This window comes from Megalops cyprinoides, chromosome 2 (assembly GCF_013368585.1).
Source record: "Megalops cyprinoides isolate fMegCyp1 chromosome 2, fMegCyp1.pri, whole genome shotgun sequence".
NCBI lineage: Eukaryota > Metazoa > Chordata > Actinopteri > Elopiformes > Megalopidae > Megalops > Megalops cyprinoides.
This window is the reverse complement of record NC_050584.1, coordinates 63,310,311-63,333,562: the sequence shown is the minus strand read 5'-3', so window position 1 is coordinate 63,333,562 and position 23,252 is coordinate 63,310,311. Positions and strand designations below refer to the sequence as shown.

At 49.6% G+C, this 23,252-nt stretch overlaps 1 protein-coding gene across 1 annotated transcript in view; it reads right to left on the bottom strand.

Moving 5' to 3' along the window:
* Positions 1-22,996, bottom strand: part of LOC118773089 (apoptosis regulator Bcl-2-like) — a 56,708-nt gene extending 33,712 nt beyond the window's left edge. Inside the window, exon 1 of the mRNA XM_036521843.1 lies at positions 22,208-22,996. Coding sequence (XP_036377736.1) covers positions 22,208-22,762 — 555 coding nt within the window. The 5' untranslated portion in view covers positions 22,763-22,996. The remainder of the gene's footprint in view (positions 1-22,207) is intronic.
* Between the last annotated feature and the right edge of the window lie 256 nt (positions 22,997-23,252).

The following is a 23,252-nucleotide window of genomic DNA, read 5'->3' as shown; positions in this document are numbered from 1 at the left end:
TTATAGCTATGTGTGCTTATCTTTGATGACCCTGCCCCCAAAATAATTTTGCACCTATGAAAATAACCATAAAGATTATTTTTAAAAATCTGAATTGAAGTGCCATTAGGTAGTTTTTTCTTGTTATTGTGCTTAATTTAATTTCTTAATGCTTATACTTAATAACCTTATTAACCATAATAACAAAGGCAAATCTCTGGATGAGATCAGATTCATCTGCTACATAAAACAATAATAATGTTCTCCCATCAAATATTGCAAATAGGAAAGTAATTATATAAAGGTAACGCAAATGCATTATTCAGAGTTCCAGCTTTAAATCAAGTTGACGTTTATCTCCTGCAAAATTACAAAAGCGTACTACATTATGGAGATGAAAGTAATTAAGGAACAGCCGTTATTTGCTGCTGCAGAGAAGCCGTAAGGTTTTTCTTTTAATGATTATTTTGTTCTCGTTCAGCAAGGGGGAATACCGAGGGGACTTTCATTTTCTCTGTCACGGACAAGGTTGTAAACAGTGTAGGTAACCTTACATTCGAACAGGGACTTTTCATCCATGTCATTTGCATTAGCGTCAAAACACTTTGCTTCTTTCACTCGAAATCTAGTTTTGAGTCCCAAAATAAACCCGGGACAACATTTTTAAGAAACAAACTTTCAAAATGGTTAGTTCGTGTCATGTGTGGAAGGCCACCGGTTGATTTAAAGAGAAATGTCTGTCATTTCTGAACCAAAAAAAAAAACAAGAAAAGAAAAAAACACTCCGGACAGTGTGATTTAATCATCCAGATGGTTATGAAATGAATTACCCACTAGTATGTGGGAAGTATTTTAATCATATCTGGTAGCATGCTAGAGAGAGTACAGAGGCAGGACCTTACTGAACTGAAAAGCCTGACCAAAGTGACGGAACTCGATGTGTGGCCAGGATTCTAGAGATCTATTATGACGACCACAGCATGGTTTATTGTTCAGTTCTGATTCTGGGGAAGCATTAAGTACATATTGAGAGGAGGAGGAGGAGGAGGTCAGGGGACTTTTCTGCCAGCTGGATTGTGTAAAGTAGGGTGGAGGCAACATTTCCAGCGCAGTAAAATGACAAACGTCTCGCTGAAATGACAATGGCCCTCACCGGCGGCTCCAATGGCAGGAAACGGTGACAGACTGGGCACGGGCGCGGCTCCGTCCCGGGTGGGGCTCGGCGATGTTGGGCGGCGTTCTTTTAGCGGGACAGCTCCCCTCCGGGTACGCGCCCCTTCCTGCACGCCCCCCACGCCCCCCAGCCCCGCCCAGGAGAGGCTGCAGTCTGGCACCGGCACAGTTAAGACCTGTCTGAATCAGCAAGGGCGGGAACCACGGTAACAGTATGAGGCGGGACACTCCTGCGGGCCTGATGTAGGACTGCTGAGGTGGAGAGCACGCCACAGTACTGAGAACAGCGATACCTGCACTACCCCACACCTGTGCTCACCTTTCGGCCCACCTCAAGACCATGCAGCACAGCCAGTCATTCTCATTCCCATTCTACACTGCATTACATTACATCATTGCCATTTAGCAGATGCTCTCATCCAGAGCAACTGCCAGCTTTATCCATACATACAGCTGGATATGTGCTGAGCCAACTGTGGGTTACCTCGCCCAGCGCCCCGGCAGGGAATTGAACTGGTGACCTTTTGGTAATGAGCCCTGCCCCTTACCACCACACCGCTATGCCGTGCTGCTTCTAGAGCAACTCCATCGTGACCAAAACCAAAACCAAGTCACCTGAAGTTGCTGTTTTCCACCACAACTGACATTACGTTACATCACATTAAGCTACATTATTGGCATTTAGCAGACGCTCTTATCCAGAGCAACCTACATCAATTACAGGTTTTTACCGTGTTATCCATTTATATAGCTGGATATTTACTGAGACAATTGTGGGGTAAGTAACTTGCGCAAGGGTACAGCAGCAGTGCCCCTGTGGGGACTTTCGGTTACGAGTCCTGCTCCTTAACCACTACGCTACGCTGCTGCCCTTCTGATGAAGCCATTGTGACACTCCCCAAGCTTATGCTCAGCTCTCAGTATGATGATCCAGGCCTCAGAGGCCCTCGGCACGGGGGGAAGGCCCCAGCACTGGGGAGCAGGAGGAAACCCCAGAGCGTGTTGCTACACGTTCAGGGAGACCCCACTGCTGCTGTTGTTCTGAGTGTATTTGGGTGGTGGCACCGCACCCCCCCCAAAACCTCCCTTAATGCCAAACCATCCATCTGCTCCTGCAGTCCCGCAGAGCAGTAATCCCCCCCCCCCTTTTCCCAGCGCCAACAGCCCTCCACTACCACATCAACTGTCCTGGCCTGGGTTCTGCCCCTGCCCCGGCCCCGCCCTGCTCCCGCCAATCAAAGCTCCATCTGCGGGAGCTGGCGGGCCAGTATCCCCACCCAGGCCACGGGCGTCTAATGTGGTCTGGATTTCATTTGAGCGCTCGGTACACCGACTTCGGCTTAACTCTGTGGTCACCCACCCACCCACCCCTTTTCTGTTCTCTCATTTCGAGATTTAAACAAAACAAGGCAAAACAAAAAAACGCAACTATGGCCGCTGTTACAGCCATCACTTTACCCAGTGACGCACGCAGTCGGGCCTGGGTTTGGAAACTTGTGCAGCCAGCATTCTTCATCCACTCGCTTATAAAACCAAGATACGCTAAAGATCTTTCCAGCTGAAATGAACCAAGCTGGCACATTGCCAGGTTGGGTTTTTTTTTTTTTTTTTTTTACTTCTTCAAAGTTCTCTTTCCAGCACACTTTTACTGTTCGAATTTTCTTTTTTAATATCTCAGAGTTTTCATTTTGACATACATCTACAGTTAGAGAGTTTCTCCCTTTCAAAGTTTTCCCCCGTCACGAAATCGATTCTTCACGTTGAAGTGGCTGGTGGAGACGTTACCTAGCAACAAGGGGAGAAACAACAAGACAATACAGCACTTAGCTTTCTCCCTTTAAAGGAGCTACTTTTAACGGCTCCCTCCGAAACTGAGGCCTGCACACGTCCGACGTTTTGGGCTCGGTTCAGATTTATTGGCCTTATTCAACCAATGGATTAAGCCAAAGTGGCTTCATCTTCTGTTTATTACTGCACCGAACCATGTCTAGACGCCTCTGCCTTCAATTTCCCACAATCCCGCTCGCCATAACAAAAACAAACACAGGCGAAATAAAGCAGAGCTTCAGTGTGGATTTTGTTTTTTTTTTTTTTTGTTTGCCATCGTTCTCTTTATCGCGTGATGCGTTACCGCTCAAATCGACTCTGGTGGTTACGATGCAAAAAACAACATGGCTGATAACTGGAGCTGATCTTTGGGATTCCTAATGAGACCATATCAGGGGACACCCCCGTGAATAATGGGGTTCCTGATGTCAAGAAACTGCCTCGTCCCCCAAGCCGGGAGGAGACGCTGTAGAAACCAGAGGAGTCTGACGCCAACCCCATCAACCATTAAAAAAAAGCATCAGCGTAGCATAGTGGTTAAGGAGAAGAACTCATGACGGAAAGGTTGCCGGTTCGATTCCACGCTGGGGCACTGCTGTTGTACCCCTGGGCATGGTACTTAACCCACAATTGCCACACTAAATATCCAGCTGTATAAATGGATAACATTGTAAAAAAGTGCACCCTATGTAAGCTGCTCTGGATAAGAGTGTCTGCTAAATGCCGATAATGTAATAACGTAATGTAATGAAAGACTATGCGCCGCACGTGCACCCAAGAGCACGCCGATGTCACCGCTTCCTTTCGCCCGGGGCCGCGTTGCTGTAGCGCTGGAACGTGACAGCTTTCAGGCTTTCGAGTCTCACGTATCGCTTTCCCACACTTCAAACCTCACCAGCTCTAATCAAAGGTGACTGCCGAGCTTTGGTGGGGGTGGCGGGGGATGAGGAGGAGGAGGAGGAGGAAGAATCCAGGCTTCCACCTTCGTCAGCCTATTTGCAGACTTAAAAGGCCCTCGATGCTTAGCAATCCTGATGTTTTTTTACAGGATTCTGGGATGGATACCACCCCCTCCCACCTTTTTTTTCTGCAAACTAAGACAACCCTCACCTGACTGGAGCACAGAGTTATGACAGTAGAAAAATAAAAAAAAAAGGGTGTGTATCCTCATGAACAAGCAAGTCAATCCCAATAAATCAGCCTTGATCTCTACGGTAACCCCCACAGTAAAAGGGCATTTTCTCTGCTGTACCAGGTCACCCCTTGTCAACAGAACTGGGCCCGGCCCACATTATCAGGGGGCGGCTCTCAAACCCGGGTCTCGTTTCCTGCTCTACCTGATGAGTGGCAGTTGAAACCCATGCCCTGGGATGCTTCCACACACAAACTCGTTCCGCCGTTTCCATGACACTAGATGCGTTTGTCAACTGAATTCCAACAGACTGCTCCTTGGGCTGCCCTGTCCACCTCAGTTAACAATCAACATGTGAACTTACTTAGGGCCTGTAAATACTTCAGAAGGTGGTTTCGAGAAGAAGAGAGAAAGCTGTTGAAGATGAACCCCAGTGAAGGTGTTAAGATCCCCCATACTGTGTACATAACATGTCAAGAGCAAGAGAGGGAAACACACAGCAAGTCACTAGAATTTAGCAGATGCTCTTATCTAGTGACTTGCATCGGCTACTGTTCGTACATGTTACCCATTTATATAGCAGGCAATTTACTGAGGCAATTCTGGGTTACCCAAGGGTACAGCAGCCCCAACGGAGAATCGAACAAGAAACCTTTCGGTTAACGAGCCCTGCTCCTTACCACTATGCTACACTGCCAAACACTTTAGAGTTTACATGTAAATTCCCTGGGATTTTGCTTTCTCAACCTTGTTACAGTATGCCTTAGCAGTAAAACAATACTCCAACACAGCTCGCAAATTCACTTTGCTGCACAAAACTGCTAACAAACTACTACTAATAAAGAGGCCAGATTTACATTACATTAAATTTACATTAGATTTACTCCGGTGCTCTCGCTCAGTGAGCTAGTGTAGCAGCTAATTCCCACAGCTGTGAGGCTGATCAGAGCAATGTGTTTGTGAGAACATACGCCCCCGAGAAGGCAGCTCCCGAGCCCAGAGACAAACTTTCCTGATTAAACAGAGGCACTGTAGTGCCCCACACAAAGGCTTCCTGTTGCGACCGACCGCGGCCTGACCGCGGCCTGACCGCAGCGCGACCGCAGCGACCGTTTGACTCCCGTGCTACACAATAGGGAATTGTTGGGATAATACCCTGGGGGGGCGGGGGGGGGGGGGGGGGGGGGGGGGGGGGTGAGGTGAGGGCAATAACTTATGGTACCTTACGATGGCCCCAGCATAATCCAGCGAATCTGGGGGGGTGGGGGGGGGGGGGGTGGTGCTGCCCAACCAGCAGGCATCCCTTGTTCACCCCAAACGTGTCTTCATTCCTCTTTGCAGTTCTCACTTCGCACTTGAAGTTCACTACCTACAACGGCAGTTTAGCATAGAGGTGAAGAGCAGTGCTCATAACCACAAGGTTGCTGGTTCAGTTCCCTGCTGGGGTGCTGCTGCTGTACCTTTGGGCAAGGTACTTAACCCCCAGTCGCCTCAGTAAGCATCCAGCTGTATAAATGGATAAAACTGTAACCTATGTAAGCTGCTCTGGATAAGAGCGTCTGCTAAACGACAACGTAACGTAATGTAACGTAGCCAAGGTCAGGGCCCGAGAAATTTTAGGAATACGTCAAAATGGGTGAAGGTGGTGGTTTTTCGGCTGTGCTGAGAGCGAGGGGATGGCCGGCGGTGTTCCCCTGGGCCCAGCTCCGGGGGCGCGGCTTAACGATGCGGGGGACAGGCCTTCCCTCGCATCGCTCTGCCCCTGCTTGCCGATCGAAATATGGTCAGATTCCCCGCTGGGGCACTGCTGCTGTACCCTTGTGCAAAGTACTTAAGCGATAATTGCATCAGAAAATATCCAGCTGCATAAACGGTTAACATGTAAAAATGTGTAACCAATGTAAGGTCACTCTGGATAAGTGCGTCTGCTAAATGGCTGCAATGTAATGCAATGTACTGTTCTTTATGTGCCTTCGTAACATGAGCTTTGGCAGCTTTGCTTTGTGGGTCGCTGCCAAGCGGCTGGATGCAAATATAAACAGGACCCTGGTGATTCTGCATGTCTGTGACCTCCCCTCTGAGCCTCTAGAGAGGTCTTAACCCCGCCGGAGGGTTAAGTCAACAGAGGTCTTAAAAAGGCCAGGCGACAGTAATCGCATTCACACGAGACTGTGCCAGCCTCATAGTGTAGATTACATCGCCAGCTAGTAAATGCTGTAGCCATCCCATCCGGCAGCGCTCTCTCACTAAGCGGATAAAGCTAGGCACAGCCAGGCCTGGTGAGTACATGGACGGAGAACCTTCTCAGAAAACACAGTGGCCGCCGCTGGGCCAGTAGGGGCTGGCCCAGCGGCTGGACAGAGCAGAAACCAATGTCCAAATGCAGTGATGGGAACACTGTCCTGTAGGAGGTTCTCACTCATCCTGGATGGGGCGTTAAACCAGCTAATCCTCTTGCTATGTGGCTAAATAAATCCTTACCTTTCCATCTCGGCTGATACCTACCGAGTGCTCAGGTGCAAAAGGGCAGTTGTGTAACACCCAGGTGAGTGATGCGTGCTGGTTGTGGCTCAGGTGACTTACCTCTCCTCCACCCTCACTAAATATATCTTATGGGAAAGCGATCTGCTGCTGCTGCTGTTGTTATTGTGGTCATCCTCATTAGCGGCCATGCCACAGCACTTCCCCGAGCGAGAGCAGCTTTCCTCGTCCGCGTTCCTCTCCCCGGGGGAAAGGCTACTGATCCCGGCCACAGGAGGCGCCAATGAGCCGGAGCTCACTAAAACAGCAGCCTGCCTCTTCAGCACGAGCAGAGCGGGATATTTCCGTCAGCAGAGCAGAGGCAGAGAGAATCACGGCTGCGAGGGACGACCTGTCCGCCACATCGTTAACCTGCACCCCCGGAGCTGGGTGCAGGGGAACACCACTGGCCTTGGCTGCGATGTTAGCACACACGTTAGCTACGCTGTTTAGCTGGCTATGCCGACAGCAAACACTGTGACCTTCGCCCATTCAGCTGCATTCAGACAATTTCACGGGCCACGACCTTGACTGCATTACATTACGTTATTGTCATTTAGGAGACACTGTTATCCAGAGCGACTTATATAGCTATACAATTTTACATGTGACTCATTTATACAGCTGGATATTTACCGAGGCAATTCTGGGTTAAATACTTTGCACAAGGGTACAGCATCAGTGCCCCAGAAGGGAATTGAACCAGCAACCTTTCAGTTACAAGCTCTGCTCCGTACCACTATGCGACACTATCACCTGACTCAACACAGTCTGGCCTGATTCAGGGGTTTTTTTTCCCCTCTACAGATTACCAGAGTAGAATAATTAGATTTTCACAGCGTTTCACGTCTGATGTGAGATTTGCGAGGTTATCAGCAAAGGCACGACCCGAATGCTCGGCTTGGAGCGGGGAATGCGGCACACCATCACCCAAACGTGCCGTGTGTTGCTCCGCACACACACACGCACGCACACACACACACACACACACACACACCCAAAGCTTGTCGCCGGCTTTTCTCGCACCGCGCAGGAACGCATTCATAATCAGGACAGAAATAACCGCCGCACCGCAGCGGCGGGGCCCCGTATTTTTAGAGTCCTCTCACGTGTCCCTGCATTTTTCCACAGCCCCCCCCAGTCACCTGACCCACTCCAGCGGCATCCTCAGGTGACAGGCATACGGACGAGCACTCCGCTCGGCTTCAGGGCTCAAGAGGCCGGGGGGGGGGGGGGGGGGGGGTTGGAGGGAGAGAGAGAGAGAGGGAAGGGGAAAGACAGAGAGAGAGACAGAGAGAGAGAGAGAGGGAAGGGGAAAGAGAGAGGGAGAGGGAGAGAGAGAGAGAAAGAGAGAGAGACAGAGAGAGAGAAGTGAGGAAAGAGGGATAAAAGGAGGGAGAAGAATAGAAAGAGAGAGAGACAGAGGGAGATGCGGAAAGGAGGATGAAAGGATGGAGATGGACAGAAAGAGGGAGAAACACAGAGAGAAAGATCGAGACAGAGAGAGCAACGGACAGAGAGAGAGAGATGGAGAGGGGGAGAGAGAGAGAGATAGAGAGAAAGAGAGGGGGGCGCAGTGTATTTTCCAGGGAAGTCCATTTAGCGTTTGAGATCAGCCCCTTCGGTGAATTATTCATTGCCACATGCTCTGGACTCATGCGCTGCGGCCTCACACCGACGAGCTGGAATAACTCACCGTCAGGCCGAGGACTGTGTCAGACAGCCTCTCTCACACACACGCTCCACACATGGTCATAACTGTAAGGTATGCATGCGCATTGTTTTCAAAAACTTCAGGGGCTTTAATGAGGCCCCCGCATTAACACCCATAATGTTCCAACATTGCAACACCTAAGCGTGCTTCACTTTGACATTTCTGTAAAACAGGCAGAGGGTCCACTTTGGGCCTTCCCTGCCTGCTTCAAAAATCACCAGAGAGGCACACTGGCTGAACAAATCCCAGCCAAAAATGAAGCTCGTTTAGGGGGCTGGTCATAGCAAAAATCTACAAGCCATTCCCTGAGTCAGAACAGCACACGCTATCACATTAATACCTGGTGTGGGTGCACCTTTCTGGTTCCTGTCAACTGTAAATCTCTCACCATGGCTCTGCATTTGTTCACATGGAAGTTAGTTTGATCCTAGCCTGAAGTGACGTTTCCCAAAGAAAATGATGAGCACAACGCGTGCAATCGGGAGACTCGCTGAGCCAACTGTCACCTGTGTCCCACAAAGCGATGAGAGCTCCTCTCTCATCGCTGGCCCAGGGCCAACAGCGACCGAACCCCACTGATTACAGCAGCATTCCCAGAATGGGATTCAACAGCGAACTGCGAGAGGCCGCCTCCGTTCCTCCGTGGTGTAAACATGGTGTGGCTGCAAAGCATGATGGGAGATTGACACCTCACCCTTGAGCAGTTCGCCGCTGCTCTTCTTCAGCCTTCTCAGGTGCTGCCACAAAGCGCGCACTCAAGGCGTTCGATGCTACGTCTGAGCAGCAGTAACTCCGTACGGCAAGAAACAAGGACAAACACTCCCTCTTTTAGCAAAAAAAAAAAAGCAAGCCAGACAGGTAAAAAGCAACGGAGAAAAAATGAAGTCAAGTTCCGCCGCCAGGCGTAGCGCTGAGCAGCGCCGAGGCCGGCCAGTCGCTGAGGGCCAGTCTCCTGGGGACACGGCCTAGCTCGGGGTGAACCCTGACGACCCAGCCGCAGCCCGTCCTGCTGAGAATAGCCACTCCACACCCAGGGCCCGGCCGGCCTGGAAACCAACCACCGCATCGCGTCCACTTACTAATTTACTGTAACCGTGAGGGCGGCGGGGGTTAACGCGACCGGCCACAAACAGGCAAGCGGGATGGGGTGGGGGGGGAGGACGGGTGAACTTGGATTGAGGGATTTTAACCCTTTCCCTTCCTCAACCAGTCAGCGCTGGAAGTGAACATCCAGAGAGAGAGAGAACGACAGACAAACCCCAGACCCTCCCGCGTGATGTTCAGTTCTGCTTGGATGATGCTTCCCTGGACCGCGGTGGAATTCCCTTCACCAGAAGTGATTGCATACCGTCACACCCACATAATCAGACAAACTCAGACGCGCAAAGGAATTCTTCAGGGGTTTTCCGGGTCATCAATCCCAGCAGTCACGTTTTCCCACATTTTACTTTGCGGATCAAACCTTAAACATTTTGAAAAACGCTACCCTTTCCCCCAGAATGGTACTCAAAAGGACACCAGCCTGCAAAAAAGAAAGGAGGGTCGTCTGCAGTCTGCACTCAATGTGGTCCTAATCATGGGAATCTTTTTAACTCTTTATTTTCCCCCACGTTGGCTTTCCCCACTTCCCCAGCACATCTGTCCTTCCATTTCTCCACTTGCTGGTTCAAAGTCTCAGCGCCCCAAGTGACTTTTGCCTCCAACATTTCTGCCATTTATTTTGCCACTTGGCACTGCCCCGCTGGACAAGTAGCTGGCCAAAGAAAAATAAACAAAATTAAAAACACCAGTTTATTTTTTTTTACCGCTGTAACCAATAACCACATCACGGATGGGCAAAATAAATTCATCACGAATCAAGCGCTGCTACCATGGTACCGATATGATAAACAACGTTAATAGAACATGTGCCGACACAACAACAACATGTAGTTCATGCTTATGCAGCAGAGTCTCTCGACACTGGGGCTTTGATAATTTCTAGCTTCCCCAATAAATGCTAAAAAGATTCCGAACATAAGCTCTCTTTGTGAGCCTGCCTCCGAGTGAGAAAATCATGGCTAGGAGGAAGATACTCTCTCTTTCTCCAAGAATATGAATAATTTATTACACGGCAAAACTATCTTACCGACCTAAAATACATAATTAGTGGTTGGCTAATCTCAGCTTTGATTCCTACATATCTAGCTTCATTATAGCCCATGCTTTGGCGATATCTGCTTAATAACTGCTCTGAGTCAAATCGCACTTTTTAACATTCTGCAGCTGTAAAGGACCGTAACTCTTGGGTGGAGCTGCATTCTTTTGCCCTTTGCTCTTTGCCTTAAGATGAAAAAAGGCAAAGCATTCACAGAATACAAAGCGCCTGACTTTAAAAGGCGGTACGAGGTGGGGCAGAGGGCACTGCGGGGGAGAGGGAAGGTATTTGGCTTGTAACCCAGAGGTTGCAGGTTTGATTCCTAGGCGTGGCGCTTGCAGCTGTACCCCGGAGCAAGGTGCTTAACCAGCGTCGTCTGGGTGAAGATTCAGCTGCATGAAGAGGTACCGTGTAAAGCACGAGCTGTTCGGCACTCACAGGGCGTTTGCAAACCGAATCTACGAGAAGGAGGCAAAAGTTGATGTACGCAATATGCTGGAGCACTTGGTTGCCCGGACGCGAGGCCAGATCAGTTTGTCTCTTCCTCGAGAGGGGTTTTATCGCTGGGGGTGGGGAGTCGGGGGGGGGATGCTTGGAGAGAGGGCACAGGATGCTGCGGCGAGCACATGAAAGGGGGGCATTGACGTTCGGGACAGCCCGGGATGTGGCTGGGGCCTGCTGGTAGGAGATGTTTTGGAGATTACAGGCCCTGCAGTGCTGAGAGTGTGCGCAGAGGCAGATGGCGAGTGACACAGAGAGACTTTGGCCTGGAGGTATCGGGGGGGGGGGCGGAGGGGGGACTTGGCCGGGTTGCCACTGCCGATGCCGCCCCGGCAGCTCCCAGCAGATCTCCCGCGCTACAGAGCCCAGGTGGCCGGGGTTTCCACAGACTCCCATGATGCACCACTTCTGAGGCCCCTGAACGCCTGCTGGTATCCAATCCCTGCGCCCGGGTTCATGAATTTTCACTCACACAGTGGCTTCACCCAAAACACCTCCGCTTTGACTGACTCCGTCTGCCTGCAACTCTTCCGTCACCTTCCCCCCAAGCCGCCCGTCAAAAGGTCATGATCTGACATAGATTTACAGGATGCTTAGTCATTCAGACCGCGTTCTTAAATGTCCCCAGCTCGATAAAAAAATAACACCAGGGCTTTAACGCCGTTTGCATAGGGGCGAGGAGGTAATGACTAAGATTTTCTGAGCGCGTAATTTCTTGAGAGCGTAAGTGAACGAGGGACTGTGTTCTCACCAGCGCCATGTCAGGAAGCCTTCTGGCATCAAAGGGAGGCGATCATTGGGGTCATCGGTGCTCGCAGGGAACGCTGCAGAAACCAAGCAGCTCAGGGAAAACCAGACCAAGCCGCCTGGGTTCACTTACACGCCGCGCACGGGTGTCCCAGGGATGGGAGGGTGGAAATGAAGCAGGCATCTGTCATCCGTCCGCCACAAAGGAGAACGCGTCATCGCAATCAAAAAAGAGGCTCCTCCGACAGAGCTCACAGAACTGGCACCGCTTTTAACACAAACAAACAAGTGGAAATAAAACGGGGAGAAGAATCAGACGTAAAAAAAAAAAACAAAAAAAAACTAAACAAGACAAACAGCAAGGAGTGGGTTTTAGCTGCGGAACACATCTGAAGGCAATTGGCAATCCATATCCCACGCCCAGACAAATTCCATTAACCGGCCCCCGAACCTGCCTACACAGCCTCCCACACACTTCTGAAGACCTCAGCTGCCCTGAGGAGGCTTGCGTTAGAATGTCTGCGTGTCTGCCGTCTGTGTGTGTGCGCGCGTGTCTGTGTTTCCGTGTGTATGACTGTGGGAGTTTGTTTGTGTGCGTGTTTGTCTGTGTGGATTTCTGCGTGTAGGATTGTGTGTGTGTGAGCTTGTGTGTGTGGGGTGTATGACTGTGAGAGTTGTGTGTGTGTGTGTGTGTGTGTGTGTGTGTGTTTGTCTGCAGGGATCTCTGTGTGTAAGACTGTGTGTCTGTGAGCCTCTGTAAGTGTGTGTGTGTGACTGTGTAAACATTTGTGTGATTTTATGTTTCACTGTAAATCTGAGTATGTGTGTGTGTGTGTGTGTGTGTGTGTGTGACACAGACAGAGAGAGAGGGAGAGAGAGAGAGAGTGAATGTGTAAGCATGTGAGTGAGTTTATGTTTTTCTGTGTAAATCTCTATATGTATGTGACCCTGTGTGTGTATATGTGTGAATGTGTAAACATGCAGAGGATTTATGTTTCTCTGTGTAAATATGTGTGTGTGTGTGTGTGAGAGAGAGAGAGAGAGAGAGAGAGAGAGAGAGAGAGACAGAGAGTGACAGACAGAGAGAGAGTGTGTCTGTGCTGGAGGGGAGGGGAAACAGATTTGCCATAAAGTGCTCGGGAGCGTCGGCTGGCAGGGCTGACGACTTTGTGTGGGTGGTTTAAATCGCCCGTTGTTTGAATGGGGCCCACACTCTTCTGGCAGACTTTCCCCCTTTTTTTTTTTTTTGCAAAAACAAAATCGGATTTCCCTTTTGTGACAAGCAGGAGAGGCAACTCCACAGCAACAGGGTACGAGGGCACCATTAACGAATCCGAGGCCGCGCTTTTGTCTCTTCCTCCGGAATGTGCTGTTTGGGTGTGTTCCGCGTTGCCGCTTTACTGGCAAATTACCGGCAAATTACAAACTGCAGCCCTGACGCGCACCAGATAGCTCACATCTTTGCCTCCCATCCGTCTCCCCCTGCCGCGAGCGAAAGGAAACCGCCCCCCCGCCCCCCCGCTGAAAGGACAGGGCTGGTGGGGATGGGTCAGGACACAGCCCGGGATCACGCTACAATGCGGCGCAGACAAAGGAAGGGGGCCACCCTATCCCAGCATTCCCTGGGATCTAAAGCTCTCCTGTTTGACCTCTTCTCCCCCAGGGGTTGATGGGATATTCCATAAATCTACCAGGCTTTCAGCAACCACTCGTGGCGTATGCGGTCGATGAACATCCTACCGAACCGGCAAAGAAGGTCACAGACTCACAATTCCTCCGCTTCCTATAACGATATGACAATAAATGCTTGTCCCAAAAAAAAAAAAAAAAACAGATTTTTTTTTATGTCAAATCACAAATAAACAATCCGTCAATCAATCAATCAAATTTTACTTGATGGCATGCTCTTAACCAGGAAATTGTCACAGCTTCAGAGTTTATTAGTAGAGAGCGATGAAAGCAAGTTACAGCAGATATGACATGACTTGGATGGGAAAGGGAGAGCAATTACACGGTGACAACAGAGAACAAATCAGAGTGACAGTATTAAAAAAAAAACAGATGCATTTAAGCTATGCTGGTTTATGAACAAAGACATGCCCTGATGCAATATCCTTCAGTTACTCTGTAGTAAGGTATCCAGCTTCGCTCGAGAACCAACAACAACAACAACACAGGGCCGACTGAGCGACAACATTCAGACACAGAACTATGGAAAACAGTAACAGCAATGGACCGCATGTGCGAAACCCCTTTCGGCAGAAGCTGTAAAATGGCATCTTTGGAGGGGTCACATCGTCACAGATTATGGGTCAACACCCCCCCCCCCCCCCTTGCCTGTCCCCACCCTGCCAAGCGGACTGTTTCTCATGAACAAACCTGCATTAGCTATACATTGGTCCGTCCATTATCATTGGGCTAGAATCCACGCACACAGGCGCACACACATGTGTTCACACACACACACATGCACATTTACACAGAAAAACATACATTCACACAGACGCTTACACTGTGTCTCTCTCACATGCACATACAGACTCTCTCACACACACACACACACACAAACCCTGCCTCAAAAACATACATGTGCTACTGCTTCACCACTTTAGATTACGACATAAATCAATTATGCGAGATTATGAATATCCTTAATTTGGTAAAGGCCGAATGCGCCGGGGCCGAACAATGGCTCCGTTGAACGCGGCGGCCGGTCCGGGGGCCACACAGAACGTACTCATAGTAGTAGGGGGACACTGTAGTCACTGTCCCCCTATCACAACATCCATTTCACGCCACTGGGGAGGAAAATTACCCTGCGACAGGGGGAATTACACAGGGCGACTTTCTCAAACCCCAGGCTCCAGCAAGAGGTTTACAGTTAACGAACAGGGGGGGGACCGCTACTGTACGAGTGTTTATGTATCTGGGCGGGAGGTTTATTGACTCTGAGAGCACCCAGAAAACCCCCGGTCTGAAGCGGAGCACTGGTGTTTTTCTGAGTCAGAGTGTTTTGATGAGTAAGAGTAAGAATGAGCGAGAAAAAAAAAAAACAATAACATATTTGCTTTGGAGTGGATGTGGCTGCAGCTCGTTCGTACTTTCCTTCCTCGAGCCTGGCTGTTTGTCGGGGGCCGGGCGGTTTCCGGGGCCGGTTTGTCCTCCGTGACATACACACAGGCGAGACGTAACGGCCTCTCTCTGGAAACAAAGGAGCGCTTTTTTTTTTTTTTCTGGGGAGCAGGCCCCCTCGATTGGTTTTGACAGGGAGGTGTTATGGCCAGTGCCTCTCCCAAACCCCCCCCCCCCCTCACTCTGAAAACAGAGGCCACACTGCTGCTGATTTACGACTTCCCACGGTCTCGGCTCCTTCAGCGGTAACCGCGCGAGAGAGGGGACCAGGTTTCTTCTTTTTCTGCTCTGTGGCTCAGGTCCGCCCCATGCCTCCAACGGAACCTGGGCTGCGTCCAAGGGCCTCGCTCACCCAAACGCGCGCCCACGCCCCCGGCTCACCCCCCCCATGGAGTCGTGGGCACCGTCCGCCCCCTGCTCCCGCCTGAAAACGCACCGCAGAGGGCCCCCCGAGAGGGCAAACAAGGCCAGCCCATCAGAGGCCCCTGCAGGCGGCTGCTCCGCCACAGCCGTAAACAGGGTGTGGGCGTTGATCAGCGTGTCCTCCACCTACACCAACACCCACCCACCCCCTCCTCGCCACATTCCAGGTGTGCTCTGTCACACGCTTTCAAAACACAGAGAAAAAGGCCAAACGAAGCATGACAGGGAGGAGGGAGAGAGCCTGAAACTACGCAACCCCCCCCCCCCCCCCCCCCAAATCTGGCCATCTCCACACCCCCCCCATGACCACCTGAATTTACTTCCACGCTTTGCCAATCACCCCCCCCCACACCCTCCACCCACCCCACCCCACCCCACGTGAGGACAGCTGACATCAATGTCTTCAAGCTGCAGGTTAAACAAACCAGACACAGCCTTTACTACCTGTGGGGTAGCAAAGCCACCCCACGCCAGATCCCAGAGGTGTCTCTTTCATGCGCCTCTACCCGCCCTCAGCCAGTCAGACAGCCCCTTTCTCGCCACCCCCTCCCTCCCAGGAGCCGCCAGCGGAGAAGGGCACAGCTGCCAGGTACATCGCGGCTTCGTGTGAAGCCATTATATTCTCAAAAACATGCCGAAAACAAAGCTCTGCCCCCCCCCCCCCTCCCTCTCTCAGGGGCTTTTGTCTTTTGACTTCAGTGTCGAGTTCACGTTCATGAACATTGTCACTTGAAAGACCGGAGTAAGAGGCTCGTGCTAGGGAGAACGAATACCTGTACGGCGTCTGTTTGATGCCTTCTTCCCCCCTGTTTTTTTCCCCTGAGCGCTCCCCACTACCAGATTTAACACACACGTGCACACACACATGCACATGAACACATACACACAGACACACACGAATGCATACACACACACGAATACATACACACACACGTACATGAACACATACACACGCATACACACAAGAATATATACACACAAACACACACAGACATGCACATGCACATGAACACATACGTAGAGACACACATACACACACACACACACAAATACATACACACACACGTACATGAACACACACGCACAAGCATGCGTGCGTATACACACATGTGCACATACTCACACCACACACATCACAGGTGATGATAACACTTTTGTCTGAACTACACTTCAAAAAAAGAACTATCAATGTGGGTGCCATTCTATTTTCATTTGTTTTAAGCTTTTAGCTGCCTAGTAATAGACATGGAGAGTGTCCACCGGGGTACGCTAACCTGTTACAGTTTGCACCCTAGAGATCAAGGGACTTCACTTACAGCCAGAGCATTTTAAATCCCAAGCAGGTGGAGTACCACAGGTGTACCCTTGAGCGAGGTACTTAACCTGACTGGCTTTGGTAAATACACCCAGCGGTATGAACAGACAGCACAGCAACTTATATAAGCTGCCCCACGAGAAGGGCACCTACTACGCAAACAAGCGAAACAGAATTTTCCCAAAAAGCCCCTTGACTTTATCATGCTATTAATACCAGAGGCTGGTGGAATCTACTTAAACCAATTTGCCGGCGGAATCGCTTTCAAACTCAGTTTGACATAAATCAGCATACAGCAGGTGAGCTAAAACCGTCTCCCCTACACACAGAACAAAAGACCGCTAAGCTTAATGGTAATCAGAATAAGTCACGCATCCTCATTTTAAGCGAGGGGATAAGGCAGCAGTGGTGATGAATTAGGCACGCCTCTATGATGCCTCACGTCCGAGCACCGGCAGATCCAGAGGCTTCACCTGCCTTCATTTGCGTGAGATGCTGGCGTCCTGCCAGAGACCTGTCAGCCAACTGGAAACTGGAGCTATGTCTCCACCCGGAATACGAGCGAAGGCATACACGTGACAACGCCATAACCGATATACCGTCCCACCACAGACAGGTGCCGAAAGGATCCGCCAAAAGGCTTCGGCCCCATGTCATTTACGACAACGTCATCTGGGTCTCACCCAAACCCCTTTCGAGGGGGTTTGTGACACCTCCCTCCAATTTAAAAAAAAATCACGTGCGGCTAGTTTCGCAAGGGGGACCTGGGGGAAGATGGTGGCTCTTCACTCACTTTGAAGCCCCCAGGAACGTAGATAGTGCCAGTTCATTCAGCAGATCCATTTCACTGCCTCCACAACACTGCGTCTCTCCCGAGACCCAGCTACACACCTGACCGAGGACACCTTACTTTACTACTCTCAGGTCAGTTTCAACCTGTCGTTAACTTGACTTTCATGGCTGTTTCTACCCTCCAGTAACATCTAGTGACCAGCTGCGGAGGAAAATTATGAGAACTCTAGCTCCATCTCTAATAAATAATTTCTAATTCTGCATTTGCAAGACACGCTCACACATGGACACACCCAAGCATATCGGGGGAATTCATGTGCCCAGCAGATGAATAAATACAATGTTCTGCAGTTCTCTGCGCGCTACCGTTCAACGCAGCGCTCACCCGAACAGTACAAATATGCGCATTGTTGCTCATTTCTTTTTCAGAGAGGAAACGCACGGTAAGGGTCACTGCAGTGAAACCAACGGAGAGGAAAATGAATATGCCTATTGTCGTAATGAAAGCCCCTTTTCTGACGCAGAATGAACGTTGTTCTGGGAAGTCACATTCAGGGTAGGGTTTTTCAGCCTGAAAAACACAGAGGTCATACCTATATCGAGCCTACGCTGCCCGTTTTCAATAATAGGCACAGGGAGGTGGGGCAGCTGGGAAGCCTTCCACATCATTTCATACTACTGCTTACTAAATATGATCGTTAAGACTAACTGGCAGCCCACTTCTTACTATTCTGAGGAGAAAACAGTTTAACGTCCACGCTGAATCATTTCAGCCCAATGAGGTCGTAGGTGTTCCTGTCGCCATAGGCAACAGGAGGCCTTTTCACCTCCTGGCTATCTCTCCTTCTCTCGCCATGTTTGTTCCACGGTTCCCCATCACCCTGTTGCATTTTCAATCCCCGGGCCAGGAAAGACTTCAAAATGGAAGAAAATCTGCTTCAAAACTGTAGAAAAATCGTATCTCTTATTGGCACTATTACCATCTTCCGAGGCCGAAGAAGGTTAACCACTCTTTAAATGTATCAACAAAAAACGTGCAAAACTTGAAACCATTAATTCATGACCTACAGGAACGTTCTGGAGGGGGAAGCCTGATTCATCCGACTGGACAAATGTATTGAAACTCAAATAAGATTTCAGCAATTTGAACATCTTCAGCACATGCAAGTTCACTAGTTTGGGGGGGGGGCGGGGAGGGGAGAGGGGGTGAGGGGGTGATAATTGTAAGCCTCAAGCCACGACGTTGCTAAGTCATGTATTCTATATAGACGTTCCAATTATCCCAGGACTTTAGCTACGGCTTAACGAATCACACTAATTCAAAGCGGGATAATCACAGTGGATTAATGTGAGGGGGAAAGGGGGAAAAAATGGGAGGTGCCTGACCAGTTTTCAGCCATTGGAGAGACAAACTTGTTGCTTATAATTGAGCAAACCACTTGAACTGTATAATTACATATACACACGTTTTATATATAAATACTCACGAGTTCATAGAGCCAACAAAGATGGGCAACTGCTCTGCAATGAACTCTTGCCTGACCCATTTTTAGACTCTGCTAACAAGTACGCTCTGCCAAGACTTCACCGGAATGGGCAGCGACTCAAGAGGGCGGACATGCTTCATCACAAAACAATGACACAACTGTCCAGAGGTGGCACGCCAATCCAGGAGTATGACCTCATACCTCGCTTCCACGATATCTTTGCGAGAAATCTGATGATGAAGGTGCTGCAAATATCACAGGGTGGAGGAGTTTTTCCCAGGGACGTAATCTTGGGTGCACATCAGATTCTTTTTTTTCCCCCCATTAGGGAATCTTTCTCCCTGACACAAAGGTGAATTACCATGACGACTGGACACAGCCGTTGGCCGCTCAGAGGTCGTTTGGATAACATAACCCACAACACAAATTCATCAGTCATTCCTGATCTACCTTCAACCATAAAGACTCCATTCACGCAATTTTGTGATCACACCACCCTCTACCACCTACCGACAAAAGAGAGCATTTTTAAGCTCACAACCAAAGCTCTTTTTTTTTTTTTTACACAGGCAATAAATAAAGTGCTCTGAAAATGCATCAGGTACAAGGATGTCAGATGGGATTTCCCCATGAAAAGCTTTTCATTGAATAAAGGGGAATCACTGTAAGCAGCTGTTTACAGACACAGCAAATCTGCGTCAGATTGTTGGCTGTGCTGAAAAATGACTCCCCTGTTTTTTTTTAACACAATGACATTACCAGGTTTGGATGAGAGTCATCCGTGCCCCCCCCCCCCCCCCCCACCTCCCCACCTCAAAAGAGGCACAGCAGCTTTTCAGGGCCCTGGGCTTTACTAAGGAGATTTAGAAATGACCTCAGCGTGAACATGAGGCGGCTTGCAGACACCGACTCTAACAGGGGAAGGGTTTTATTTGCTGAATAAAGGGAAACAGAAGGTATGATTCAACCAGGACTCTCGCTGGGGCCGATGTAGGCCTCTCCTTTATCCCAAATCGCCAATCAGATTAAGACAACATTCACCCCCCGAATGAAAAGCACAGAACAAAGATGCTTAAGCCCTGTTACCTTCTGTCTCCAGAGAAAAGAGAAAACACACGGTTGTCATTGTCCATATTTCCAACCGAGGCACAAGTTAAGAAGTGAGAAATTAGCAACAGAAGTGGGCAGAAGTCCAACATTTTGTAATATCGACATTAATAAATGGACAGTTTTCACGATAATAAAAGTCTATACGAACACTACCACATAATGGCACAGTGGTTGCAAATGTACTGTCCAAATGTACTGTGCCTCCTGCCATATGCCAGTGTGAGAGTCATCATGCAACCGTCACATTTTTTCCTTGTTAAAGGCCTAAAACACTGACCGCCCATTAACAGAGTGCATGAGGACCACTAAAATAACGCAAATTATGACCCAGTTGCAAGGGTTTTTCATCATCAGGAGGGAGATGGAGTCACTGTCTTTGTAACCCACGGAACCAATGCTGACGTTAAATGTGAACCTCAGGAGTGAATCCAGGTCCTGGCAAACTCGCTAGTGGCATCTTTTAGGGAGCTTAACTCTGCACCTGTTGGAGTGACTCATTTTAAACACCTAGGGAAATGCCACTGACAAAACTTGGTCGTGTGACAAAGCGTCTGCCCTCTGGGGCACCTCACGTGTGAGACCTGTCCAGGGGTGTAGTATTACGAGGAACCCAGAATCAATTCCACATTTTGATAAGGCACGGTGCCCTCTTATGATCATTCAGCCTGTGTCAGCTGCATACCTGAGATCAATGATTACATTGATGCCCATCAAGCTGACTACATGCAGCCAGTATCAGCGGCAGACCTGAGGTCAGTGATTACAGCGATACACAGTGAGGTGAGGACATGCAGCCAGTATCAGCCACAGACCTGAGGTCAGTGATTATAGTGACACACAGTGAGGTGAGGACATGCAGCCAGTACCAGCCACAGACCTGAGGTCAGTGATTATAGTGACACACAGTGAAGTGAGCACATGCAGCCAGCGTCAGCCACAGATCTGAGGTCTCCATGCTACAGAATGGAGGATACCTCATACCTGAGCTGGTCAGCTGCTCCTGCTGCCTGTATGTGCCTGTAGGGGCCATTTAACTTAAGAGCACCGACATTTGTTCTGCTTCAGGTGTCCCCCCCCCCCCCCCCCCCCTTTCAGGCCAGACGGGGGATAATGGCTCTCCCCATCCCATGAAAGGCCTGCCCTGTTTTTTCTTTTTTTTTTAAAGCTGCCTCTTTGATGCATGAGACTGAGCTCCTCAATCCGACAGAGGGTTTAGGATGACAGGCAGACAGCACCGCCACGCAGTGCACCTTTCTCACACGGTTTTCTCCACACGGTACCGAGCAGTGCAGTCTCCGACAGGTTTCTCCACCGCGTACTGAAACCCAGAGACGGCTAGTGCCCATACATTCAGCCATGTGCAATTATTTGCACTAATGCAACACAGGACAAAGAATCAATTGAATGAGCTGAAGGAAAAGTAGAGGGAGAGATATAATGGAAAGAATGTGCACTTGAACTAGACTGTCTCTTTGATTCGGACAGGAGGAGCTCATGGGAAAAGCGCTGTCTCTCCTTTCAGACTGGCTCTGTCACACAGCGCAACTTTCGCCAATCTAGAACTTCTACTATGTATCATACTGTTCATTAACATAATCCAGGAAAAGAAAAAACAGCCCAGCCTAATGAAATATTTGATGACACAATCAGAATGAAGTATGACTGAGTCAAAACTGTCTGCTCGCCTGGTGCGTGTGAGATCTCAAGTGTAATCATTTGCATGACCTAACAGCACAAACTTCAGGGGTCTGACCAGGAAAAATGAAATCACTCTGATGCACAATGCCAACACGTCCAGGTGCGTATCTGTGTCTCTTGTGCCTACCACAGCCTCACCTTTATTGCTGGCCAGAGCCTCCTTCTGTTAAATACACAGCAATCGGTTCAGCCTAAATGTGTTCCCCTACCAGAGAGACACGTGCTCACCTTTTAGGCACTAAGGCAGGTGTCTGACATTGATAGCGTCTACTGATGACAGAGCGCAACTACAGACAGAAAGGCGTTTGGGAGGAGTGACAGGTGAAAAGCCATGCCATTGGTGGAAAATACTAGGCAAAGCACCTGACCTTTAAATGGGGGAATTCTGAGCTCTGATGTCATTGACTTTAATGACTTCCCATACTGCGCTCGCCTGGCAGAGACAACAATGCATCACTGTATGCTGGCACTCTGCATAACGTGACGAAAGCGACAATGCGAAATGACAAGGAAGACATACCCAGCCACCATTCTCCTGGATCCAGTTCTGCAGCGGCCCGTTTAGATAGTCTGTCATCCAGTGTGCAATGTTGTCGACCTGGGACGTCATCTCGCGGTTCACGCTCTCCACGCACATGGTACCCCCGAACTCGAAAAACGCCACGATCCGACCCCAGTTCACGCCGTCGCTGAAGAGCTCCTCTATGACCGCAGTGAACCTGCGCTGCGCCGTGCTGGGCGTGAAATGCAACTGGTTCGACATTTCTGCGAAGTCCCGTTGGTACATCCTTTCGATTTCGTCCCCCGCCTCGCGCAAAACGCGGTGGAGGGCAGCGTGCGGGTCCGGCTGCGCGGTTCGGCCGGGGTAGGGAGAAGCGTCCTCTCCCGCCGTGCCTGCCTGGGGTCGCCGTGTCAAAACTTGAGAGTCGGAGGGGGAGATGTCCATTAATCCATTATTCGGGGAATCGCTTTCTCTGGCCGCGTGGAATTCCCACACGTACCCCTTTTTTAACAGTTTGTGGTAGATGTATTTTTCCACTATATTCCGGTTGTCGTAGGGGCTCTCGTTTGCCATTACGATCTTAGGAAAGGTTCGACAAAGCCTCGGCGCTGTACCAAGAATCTCACACAAAATGCATGTCCACGAGTTACGTTTTCAGTTTGAACAATTCCGAATATGGGTGTTGATAGCCAACCGATGTATTCGCTGAAGTATTTTCAATAAGCAGCAATTAGACATGTATCGTTAAACTGCCTTTTCTTATTGCTGACCTTCAAGAGGGAGCACGTCAGTGCATGGAACACTATTTTCTTGATGTAAATTGCGCAGAGAAGCTGCCTTTTCTATTTTAATTGGCAAATATTGATATTAATTAACATTCAAACATCAAAAAAGGAAGCATCTGCCGTGTGCAGAACTGCACACATTCACGTCAAGTTTGAGCAGCAGACCAACTTACAGCATGGTGCCGACACGGAACGTGTTCCGCCGATGCGAAATAAAAATCCGCCTGGAATGCTTGATCTTGGCTAATGATACGCCCCTTTTAGCAGCGAGCAAAGAT